General features: G+C 51.0%; 1 protein-coding gene across 1 annotated transcript; it reads right to left on the reverse strand.

Annotated features, from left to right (window-relative positions):
- Positions 1-3,679: 3,679 nt before the first annotated feature.
- On the reverse strand, positions 3,680-9,525 carry Ebi3 (Epstein-Barr virus induced 3). The gene is made up of 5 exons (XM_005405807.2): positions 9,286-9,525; positions 8,072-8,195; positions 6,084-6,262; positions 5,054-5,211; positions 3,680-4,092 (listed from the first exon to the last, which is right to left on the reverse strand). Exons 1-5 carry the CDS (start codon positions 9,350-9,352, stop codon positions 3,940-3,942), a joined length of 681 nt encoding a protein of 226 aa, XP_005405864.1. The 5' UTR covers positions 9,353-9,525; the 3' UTR covers positions 3,680-3,939.
- Between the last annotated feature and the right edge of the window lie 1,231 nt (positions 9,526-10,756).

Below are 10,756 nucleotides of genomic sequence, written 5' to 3' on the forward strand. Positions count from 1 at the left end.
GTTTTCTCAGGAATCTTCCCACTGATTTCCATAGTGCTTCATTAGTTTGCATTCCCACCAACAATGTACACAAGTTCTGGGGCTGGGGATTTAGCTCCGCGGCACAGTGCCTGTCTTGCAAGCACAAGGTCCTGAGTTCGATTCCCAATCCAGGAGAAAACAACAACGACAACAAAAAAAAAGTGTAGAAGAGTTCCTTTTTCCCATGGCCTCACCAGCATGTTTTGTTTTGGTTTGGTTTAGTTTTTGGTTTTTTGAGACAAGGTCTCACTGTGTATCCCAGGTTGGCCTTCAACTTGAGATCCCCTGCCTCAACCTCCCAAGTGCTGGGATTACCACTATGTGCCACCATGCTGGACTCCAGCATTTGTTATTATTTGATTTCTTGATGATAGCCATTCTTTCTGGACTCTCAGTGTTGTTTTAAATCAGACCTTCCATTTCTAGAAAAAGATATACAACATTCCTGGCTGCGATAGCCTACAGCCTGCTGATACCAGAAAGAGAAACAGTTTATGAAGACCCTCCCACTTTGGGCTGAGAACTGATTTAGGTTTGAACTTATCTTTCATAAATTATTTTGGTAAGTTTTTGGTTTTGTTTTGTTTTGTTTTCAGTTTTGTTTTTGTTTTTGTCTTTTTGAGACAGGGTCTCGCTGTGCAGTTCAGACTGGCCTTGAGCTCACTTTGTAGCCCAGGCTGGTCTCGAACTCACAACAATCCTCCTGCCTCAGCCTCCTGAGTGCCACCAGGCCTGGCTGGTTTTGTTTTTTTGAGACAGGGTCTCACTAGGTAGTTCAGGCTGGCCTTGAACTCACTATGTAGCCCAGTCTGGCCTTAAACTCGAGGCGATCCTCATGCCTCAGCCTGCTGAATGCTGGGATTATAGGCATTCACCACCTTGCCAGGTTTTTGGTAAGTTTCTTACATGATTTAGGACACCAAGGGAACACTAACCCCCTAGAAAAAGGACAGGAAGATATTTTGCAATTCCAAAGTAAGTTCTATGAAAGATGTTGATAAACATCACAAGCGTCCTAGTCCCCTAAACCCCAGGAGCAACCGTTGTGTGTGTAAAGATGTGCAAGCTTGGACTCGGCGCCGATACCCTCATGGCTGCCTGACTTCTTGCTTGGACATGTAAATCTCTCTGCACCTGCTTTAGGAAATCCACCTCTCCTCTGTGTGGCCACCTGAATGCTTTCCAGGAAGACACAAAGGACAGAGGCCCCCGAAGATGGGTCCTGGAGGTAACAGTTTCACCCACACCATGCTTCCTGCCCTATTAGGAGACAGTGAGAAGTCCCTCACCACATGCACCCCTCGACCTTGGCCCTCCCCACTTCTAGAACTGTGAGCTAAATTATTATCTGCTCATTATAAATCACCCAGTGTAGCCAGTGTGGTGGTGCACACTTGTAATCCCAGCACTCGGGCGGCTGAGGCAGGAGGATCATTGTGAGTGCAAGACCACCCTGGGCTGCAAAGTGAGGTCAAGGCCAGCCTGAACTGCATAGCAAGACCCTGTCTCAAAAAGAAAGAAATAAAATAAAATAAATAAATACATAAAAGGATAGGCGGGGCTGGTTCCCTCTGGAGGCTCCACGGGAGAACCATGTTCCTTCACTTTCCCACAGTAGCCTTCTGCTTTCCTTGGCTTGTGGCTCTGCATCAACCTCTACTCCCAGTGTCTCTTGGCCTCTGTCTCACCATGATCCTCTGCCTGCATCTTATAAGGATCCTTGTGATCACATTGGGCTCATTCACATAATCTGGAATAGCTCCCATTAATACTTCATTGTGTTTTGCAGGGTGTCATGGTGCGCAACTGTATGACCAGTGCTTGGGAGGCTGAGGCGGGAGGACTGCTGTTTGATCCTCCTGCCTCAGCCTCCTGAGTAGCTGGGATTACCGATGTGTGCCACCAAACCTGGCTGACTTCCATTAATATAATGAAAGATCTTTCATCATTAAGGCCCCTCAAGTGTTTCAAGTGAGTCACACTACAAGGCCCCTTTTGCTGTGGCAGGTAAGTGTATGTCCAGGCTCTGGGGATAGGTCGTCACTGTCTTTGGGGTCATTACTCTGCCTGCCACAGACAGGCTCATCAGGAACAGCTTCTCTGCACAGGGGTCTTTTGAGCTGAGAGCTGAGTGAAATACGTAGACAAGCCCAGCAGATTTAGATCGGGTGCGTTTCCTGCTCCTCAGAGAAACCTTCCAAGAGCCTCATGTCCCATTGCATCTATTGGCAGCAACCAGATGTGGGCAACATTTTGTTTTAGTCTGTCGGAGGCAGGGTCTCACTATGTAGACCCCAAATTCACTGTGGCCTTGAACTCACTATGTAGGCCAAACTGGCCTCAAATGCTCAGAAATCCTCCTGCTTCAGCCTTCAAAGTACTGGGATTACAAATGTATGCCACCACACCCTCCTCCAGAGGTGGGGCTTTTTGAAGGGGATTGGGCCATGGGGCTTCTCAGTGGATTCTTCTGCTGATAGGTTTGTACCTGAATGTGCTCTTGGAAGTGGGCCCAGGTGGTAGGAGGTGGATCACTCGGTCTCTTTCTCTCTACTTGGGATTGCAATTGGGGCCTTCACATTGAACTACATCCCCAGCCTTTTTTTTTCATGTTTTTATTTTGAGACAAGATCTCCCTAAGTCACTAAGGTACCCAGGCTGGGCTGAAATTTGAGATTTTCCTGCTTCAGCCTCCCAGAGGGCTGGGATGACAGGCACACATTCCTCACCTGGCTCTTTTTTTTTTAGTACATGTTTGTGGTATGTAAAGACTACAGTCACCAAGGGGAGCGGGTACAGGTAAACAACACACCTTTTTTTTGGTCTTTTTTGAGACAGAGTTTCATTATGCAGTTCAAGCTGAACTTAAGCTCACTTTGTAGCCCACGCTAGCCTGAAACTCACAGCAATCCTCCTGCCTCAGCCTCCTGAGTGCTGGGATTACAGGCGTGTGCCACCATACCTGGCACAACACATTTTAATTCTGTTTTTTTCATCCCCTTCACCTCTCTTCCCTTCTCTCTCCCTCCATCTCTTGATCCCCTTCCCATTTGCCAAGGATCTATGTCCCTATTTTCTATTGTGTATCTTTTATTTTGCTCTTTGATTCATTTATACTTTGGATTTTTCATATAATAGAAAGCAAGCAATATTTAAGAGTATGTGTCTGATTTATTTCACTTAACATTATGGTCTCAAGATGCACCCATTTAGCTAGAAATGTCTTAGGGTATCCTTCTTTATAGCAGAGTAGTACTCCATTGTAGGTTAATACCACATTTTCTCTATCCATCCATCTGATGCACATGTAGGCTCATTCCAAGCTTTAGCTCTTATGAAGTATGCTGCTATAAACATGGGCATGCATGCGTCACTGTAACGTGACATCTCTAAGTCTTTCAGAAAGATACCCACAAAAGGGAATAGCTGGGTCAAATGGAACTTCTAGTTTTGTTTTTTTAAAGAATCTCCATACTGATTTCCATGGTGGTTTCCTAGTTTCCACCCTCACCAGCAGTGTAGATGCCTCCTTTCCCAGCAGCCTCGCCAGCACTCGGTGTCACCTGATTTCCGGATGACAACCGCTCTTTCCGGGCCAAGATGGACTGGCTCACTCTTAGGTCAGCACAGAAAAGATGGACACTGGGAAGGACCCAGCAACGATTCCTTTCTAATTTAATTTTGTTAAAAGCGCCTCCCGTTCGCAGCTGCCCTGTGATCAAGGGAAACAGCACAGCCCTTTTCCACAGATTGGAAAACTGAGGCTCAGAGGCGAAGTCACTTGCCCAAGGTGGCCCAGCCGCTGGGCGGCAGCAGTCAGGGCCAAATCCCAAGCCGAGAGGATCCCAGACCCTCCCAGAGGACAGCAGCAGTGGGGGCCCAGGCCCCAGGCCCCCTGTGGGTGCTGGGAGGCCCCCACTACTTGCCCGGGGCCGTGAGGGTGACAGCAGGGGGGCTCCAGTCGCTCAGCTCCCCGGAGTCCGTGAGGTCCTGCGCAGCCACCTGGACGAAATACCTGGCCCGGGGCCGCACAAACTTGAGGATGAGCGATGTGGCTTCGACGGGGCCCACCTGCGAGCAGAGAGAGTGCGGGGTCGTGGATGGAGGAGATAGGGGCGCTCCTGCACCCAGAAGCAACCCTTGCCTGGCACAAGCCCGGGACGCTGATCCCAACAGACCGGTGTACACTGCAGGCCTTACATCTCCCTGCTACGCTTTGCATGTGGCTTCAGTGTCCTCCGAGGGTTCTGGTGCTGAAATTTCATCCCCAGTGCAAGTGAGGAGAAGATGGAAACTTCTGGCCACAGTGGCACAGCCCTCCTATCCCAGTGATTCTGGAGGCTGAGGCAGGAGGATCTCAAGTTGCCCCTACCCTGGGCAACTTATCGAGACTCTATCTCTCTCTTTCTATTTTCTTTTTTTTGTTTGTTTGTTTTTCTCCAGTACCAGTAATCGAACTCACGACCTTGCGCTTGCCAGGCAGGCGCTGTGCCTCTGAGCTAAATCCCCAGCCCGAGACTCTGTCTCTAAATAAAATTATAATAAAGACTCACTAGCACTTGTTTTGTTTTTATTTATTTATTTATTTATTTTTGTGAGACAAGAGTCTCACTATGCAATTCAGGCTGGACTTGAATTCACTATGCAGCCCAGGTTGGTGGCCCTCCTACCCCAGCCTCCCTCTGGGATCATAGGTAGCACCACCACACTGAGCTTTTTCTGAATATTTTTATCCCCAGTTCATTGAGCTGGTGACTGCAGAACCCACACATACAGAGGGCCAACTGTATATTCAGAGAATTGGGCCAACAGTTGTTCTAAATTAAAAACCAAAGACCCAAGCTGGGTGTCTTGGCGAATATCTATACTCTGGCATCTCTCACTGAGTACAAGATGGTCGAGGTCCAGCTCCTCTTCCTGGATGAGTAATATTCCAGCATGTGGACAGACCACTGTGTGTGTCTCCGGCTGGCTTTTGCATGAGCTCTGCCCTCCACCAGCTGTCCCCTGCCGGTCCCCTCCTCCTCCTCACCTGGCGGAAGTGCATGGCTCCGTGCCGCCTGTAGCGAATCCAGTACTTGAGAGAGAAGATCTCTGGGAAAGGCCAGGACCGAGGGGGCTCCCACTGCACCTGGAGCTGCCGCCCCGCGAGGGGGCTCAAGCGCACGCCTTCCGGGGGGTCGGGTTTGACTGGTGGCGCGGCAGGAAGGAGAGTTAGGGGCGGAAGCTCACTCATTCGTTCAACCGAGTTTGCACTGTCCCTCCCTGCTGTCGTGGGGATGGAAGCCACGGCCTCGCACACGTTAGGCCGGAGCTCACCACTGAGCTACACCCCAGCCGGTTTTAAAATTTTCTTTTGAGACAGCATCTCGATAAGTTGCCCAGCCTGGCCTCAAACTGTGTGACCTTCTTGCCTCAGCTTCCTGCGTAGCTGGGATGACAGGTGCGTGCCACCACACCCAGCTTACAGTGGTTTTTGAGACATAAAACAATATCCCCAAACTCACCATTTCAAAGAGTACAATTCAACGGTCTTCAGCGCTTTCACAAAGCTTGGCGGACATCGCTTCTAGTTCTAGACCCTTACCTAACTCTAGAACATTCTCCTCGCCCTGGAAGGAAGCCCTGTCCCCACGAGCAGTCGCCCTCCGCTACGAGCCCTCAGCACCAACAGATCCACTTCCTGTCTTTGGATCGCCTGTCCTGGGCATTTCCTATCCATGGAGTTACACGCTGTATCCTTCTGTGTCTGGTGTCTCTCACTGAGCACGGTGTCCTCGAGAACCGTCCACGTGCCAGCGTGTGTCAGAACTGATCTAAGTGCAAGGCCTGTGGCCCTTGGGGGAGAACTCGAGCTTTTGCACGAGGTAGGTGGGACCCACGGAGGGCTCTAGGCAGGGGCAGGACAGAGCCTCATTCAGAACTCACGGGCGCCCCCTGGTGGGAGCCATTGGAAGTGACTGCGCTTGTCCCGCGAGTGACGCGGGGCCTGGACTGGGGGAGGCAGAGGCGGGAAGAACGGGGGTGACCCGCAGGAGGCAGGGAGGAGAGAGGAGACTCACTGATGCGCTCGGGCACGAAGGGCACGAAGGTGCTGCGGGCGCCCGCGGGGTGCACGGCGGTGACGTTGAGCACGTAGGGGACCGCGGAGAACAGCTGGATGTCGGGGATGGAGCAGCGCGGGGTCTCCGGGACGGGCTGCAGGCAGGGCCGGCTCTCCCCCTGCGCGGCCACACCAAGCCTGGACACGGGTGGCACCGTGAGGATCCCTAGTCTCCTGGACCCCAAGCAGGCGGCACAGGGTCCCTGCCCGCCTTGGCGCCGAGCTGGGGGAGCCCTGGGCGGCCAGGGTTCAGGGTAACACCGCCCAGGGAGAAGCTCGGCTTCCGGGATCCCCGCAACAGCCACGCCCCAGCTTCTGTCTGTTCGGAAACCGGGTCTCACTGTGGAGTCCGGGCTGGGCTCGAACCCATCCTGCCTCAGTCTCCTGAGTGCTGGGGTCACAGGCGCGGCGCACCGCCACCCCCGCCAGCTACATTCCAAATTTTGAATCCCAACATTTGGCAGGTCAGTGAATTCATAGACTCTGGAATCTGAAATAAAAACTCTCCTTTTTTTTTTTTCATCTTTTTGAGACAGGGTCTCGCCCTGCAGTTCAGGCTGGCCTTGAGCTCACTTTGTAGCCCAGGCTGGTCTCGAACTCGCAACGATCCTCCTGCCTCAGCCGCCCCCTCCGCCCCCGCCCCCGCCGCCCAGTGCTGGGATTACAGGCGTGCGCCACCACGCCCAGCCCGAAACTCTCCATTTTGGACACCCTAAGATCAGGTTTTTTTTATTTTTAAAATGGTCATTTCTGCAGTATCAGGCATAAAACCTGGAGACTCGAGCATGCTAGGCAACACATCTCCAGCTCTTTTTATTTTATTTTGAGGCAGTTCCCCAGGCTAAGCTATCCTGGCTAAGTTCCCCAGGATAGCTTTGGAAGTTGAGATCTTCCTGCCTCAGCCTCCTGAGTAGCTGTGATTAAACATATATCCAGACCAGGCCATTGAGATGTCTGACAGACTTTGCAGACCAGTGGAGCATCATGTGATAGAAGTTTTTTTGCAACATTCACAATATTCTATTTCCTTTTATGTATTTGTTATTTCTGCGGTGCTGGGGATGGAAACCAAGTAATTTCTGATGCTAAGGAAGTGCTCATTACTGAGCTGCACCTCCAGCTCGAAACTAATGTTTTGGAAAGAAAAGAAAAGGAAACACACAAAGCAATGCCAGAAAAGAAACTAATATTTTGTGTATTCATCTCACAAGATATCAAATGAACTTATAAATGTTAATATGTAAATCAAATATAAAGATGTAAACATTAATAAAATTGCATTAAATTATGTTAAGTGATAAATACTTGTATTTTCTTTCTGTCTTTTTTTTTTTTTTGAACTCAGGATCTTGCAGTTGCCAGGCAGATGCTTGTACCACTGAACTTTATATCCCTGGCCTGATACTTGTAATATTTAGATTCTACTTAAGTTAGATACTGAATATCACCCACGATTTTCCTTTCTTTGTTTCTTTGTTTCTTTGTTTCTTTGTTTCTTTGTTTCTTTCTTTCTTTCTTTCTTTCTTTCTTTCTTTCTTTCTTTTTTCTTTCTTTCTTTCCTCCTCTTCCTCCTTTCTCCCTCCCTCCCTCTCTCTCTCTCTCTCTCTCTCTCTCTCTCTGTGGTATAGGGGATAAAATCAGGGCTGTAGCACATGCTAGTCAGGGGCTCAGCACTGAGCTGCACCCCCAGCCCTTTTTAAATTTTATTTTGAGCGAGGGTCTCACTGCATTGGCCAGGCTAGCTTCAAACTTTCACATTTATGATTCTCCTGCCTCAGCCTCTCAAGTGCTAGATGACAGGTGTTCCCACTACACCCAGCTGGGAAGTGTTTTTCTATTGGCCATCACCGCTCTAGGTTTGGGGTTTGGAACACCTGAGGCCACCACCGCAGCCTCTGACCTCTCCCAAAGGCCCCTTGTCCCACCAACCCTGTCAGTGCCTCTGACCTGTATGTGGCGATGAAGGAGGTGGCCGTGGTGCGGTTGGGTGCCCATGGCAGTGTCCAGGAGCAGTCCACAGCAACCGGGTACCTGGCGGCCCAGCACTGCACCTGAGGCTGGCTCGGAGTCCCTGGGGCCCCAGAAGACAGGAAGGAGCATGAGCTTCCAATTTACCCCTAGATTGCCAGAGCCCAGGCAGGAGCTGTCAGCTCATTCCTCAGACAGGGAAAGTGAAGCTTCAGGAGCCAGAAGGCTGGGCGTGGTGGCATACAGCTGTAGTCCCAGCCATTCAGGAAGCCGAGTCAGGAGGATCTCAAGTTCCAAGCAAGCCTGGGCTACATAGGAAGGCCCTTTTTCAAAATGCTCAGGGCTAGAGCATTTGACTGCAATATTTTTAAAAATTTACAAAGGGCTAGGGGTGCAGCTAGCATATGAGGGGGCTTGGTTCAGTCCCCAGCGCTTCATTGCAAGAAAGAGCCAGGGGTACCAGGTAAGAGAGGAGTTTCCTGCATCCCCTTTTGTAACACTTTTCCTTCAAAGTACATGGACACCTGTTCTACTCCAAAATGAAAGCATTTGGGGGCTGGGGATTTAGCTCAGCAGCACAGCGCCTGCCTGGCAAGCACAAGGTTGTGAGTTCCATTCCCCGTACCAGAAAAAACAAAAAACAAACAAACAAAAAAAAAAAAAGAAAGCATTCAACTCAAATTCATACCCAGATCAACCCTCTCTGTATCTGTAGGAATTGCTCCCAGGAGCCCCACCACACAGAAATCTGTGGATAATCAAGTTCCTGACATAGCAGAGTGCGGTATTTGCATAGAACCTGCACAATTCCTCCTACAGACTTTAAATCACCGCTACCCGCCTTTTGGGAGAAGGTTGAGGTAGGGTCTTACTATATAGTGCAGGCTGGCCTTGAGCTCACTATGAAGGCCAGATCGGCCTCGAACTCCAAGTGGTCCTCCTGCCTCAGCCTCCTGAGAGCTGGGGGTACAGGCGTGTGCCACCACGCCCGGCAGTTGGCTCCTAACATTTTTTTTTTCCCCCCTGGTACCGGGAATCGGACTGACGGCCTTGCGCTTGCCAGGCAGGCGCTGTGCCACTGAGCTAAATCCTTAGCTCAACTCCTAACATTTTTGATCCAAGTCTAAGATCAGGGTCGAGTCCCCAGACAATGTCCCTCTAGCCGGGTCCCCCATCTCAGGAGTCCCACATACCTTCCTCTCCCCGACAGGACAGGCAGCCACTCCAGAGGGCGAGGGCCAGGAGCAGCCTCGGGGTCATGCTTGCGGGCTTCTGTGGCTCCTGCTCTCCGGGGGGTTGGGGTGGGGACACGGAAACCAGCCCAGAAGGCCAGGGACCGGCTCGGGGAAAGCCCAGCGCCACGCTGGGTCCCCCAGGGCTGACTCACGGGCCGGGTTTGTGGGGCTGCTGGAGGGTGTCCGGGTGTCACAATCTTTCCCAGTCCCCTCACTGGCCACCCAGCTCGGGGGTGGAATTCCCTGAGGGCGGGGGAAGGGAGGAGGCTGAGAAAGGGAGAAGTGACCCCAGCGGCCTTTCCCAGCACAGCGGGTGTGTGTGTCCCTTCCTTCCGGCAGCAGCAGTGACAGGGAAACCCCAGGGAAGGGGATGAGGACTCAGAGAAAGACAGGGACAGGAGAGGGCAGAGAGATAGAGGTGCAAAGAGACCCAAAGATCAGCTGGGTGTGGTGGTGCGCACCTGTCATCACAGCACTCTGGGAGGCTGAGGCAGAAGGGTTCCCTCTCCGGTTCCAGGACACAGAGATGCAGACACCCAGTCTTGGGGAGGCAGTCGTGACCCTCAGATATTCTCCACGTGATGGGGACACCCAGGGACACGCCAAGGCCCCCCCCCCCCGTGTCCTGTCCCTGCCCAGGACACACCAGGAAATCCCCAAAGACAAGATGGACCCGCTCAGGGAAGGAATTCCCGACAGCTGCCTCCCCTCCCTGGGCCATAAGGGCCAGAAGTAGCCTGTGGGGATTTTGGGGGACTTGCCAAAGAGCAGGGAGCAAGCCGCGAGCTGGGGGGCAGGGGTTAGGGCCTGGCTGCCACCTGTGGTGAGGTTTGAGGTAGGAAAGGAGGTTAATTAAGAATTGTGGATCATGCTCAGTGGTACACACTGGTGACCCAGCACTCTGGGAAGCAGAGGCGGGAGAATCACAAGTTCAAACCCACATTGGGCAACTTAGCAGCTTAGCAAGACCCTGTATGAGTTTTGGACTTGACTTGCTCTTCTTTTTGTAAGAGGGTTCAGGTTTGGGCTAGAGACATAGCTCAGTGGCACAAGCGCCTGCCTAGCAAGCACAAGGTCCTGAGTTTGATTCCCCATACAAAAAAAAAAAGAGGGTTCAGGTTCAACATTAGGTTGTTTATTTGCACTCGCTCTATTTTCCTGATATGGGTACTTACGGCTATAAATTCCCCTCGCAGGACTGCTTTCGTTGTGTCCCATAAGTTCGGGCATGTTGTATTGGCATTATCATTTAACTGTAGAAGCTAATTTCTTCTTTAATTGCATCTGTGACCCACTGGTTGTTCAGGAGGGTGCTATTTAGTTTCCATGTCTTTATGATGTTTTTGTGGTTTCTTTTGCCATTGATTTCCAATTTCATTGTATTATGGGCTGATAATATGCATAGGAAAATTTCAATTCCTTTGCATTG

This window comes from Chinchilla lanigera, unplaced genomic scaffold (genome assembly GCF_000276665.1).
Source record: "Chinchilla lanigera isolate Chin_1 unplaced genomic scaffold, ChiLan1.0 scaffold00094, whole genome shotgun sequence".
Taxonomy (NCBI): domain Eukaryota; kingdom Metazoa; phylum Chordata; class Mammalia; order Rodentia; family Chinchillidae; genus Chinchilla; species Chinchilla lanigera.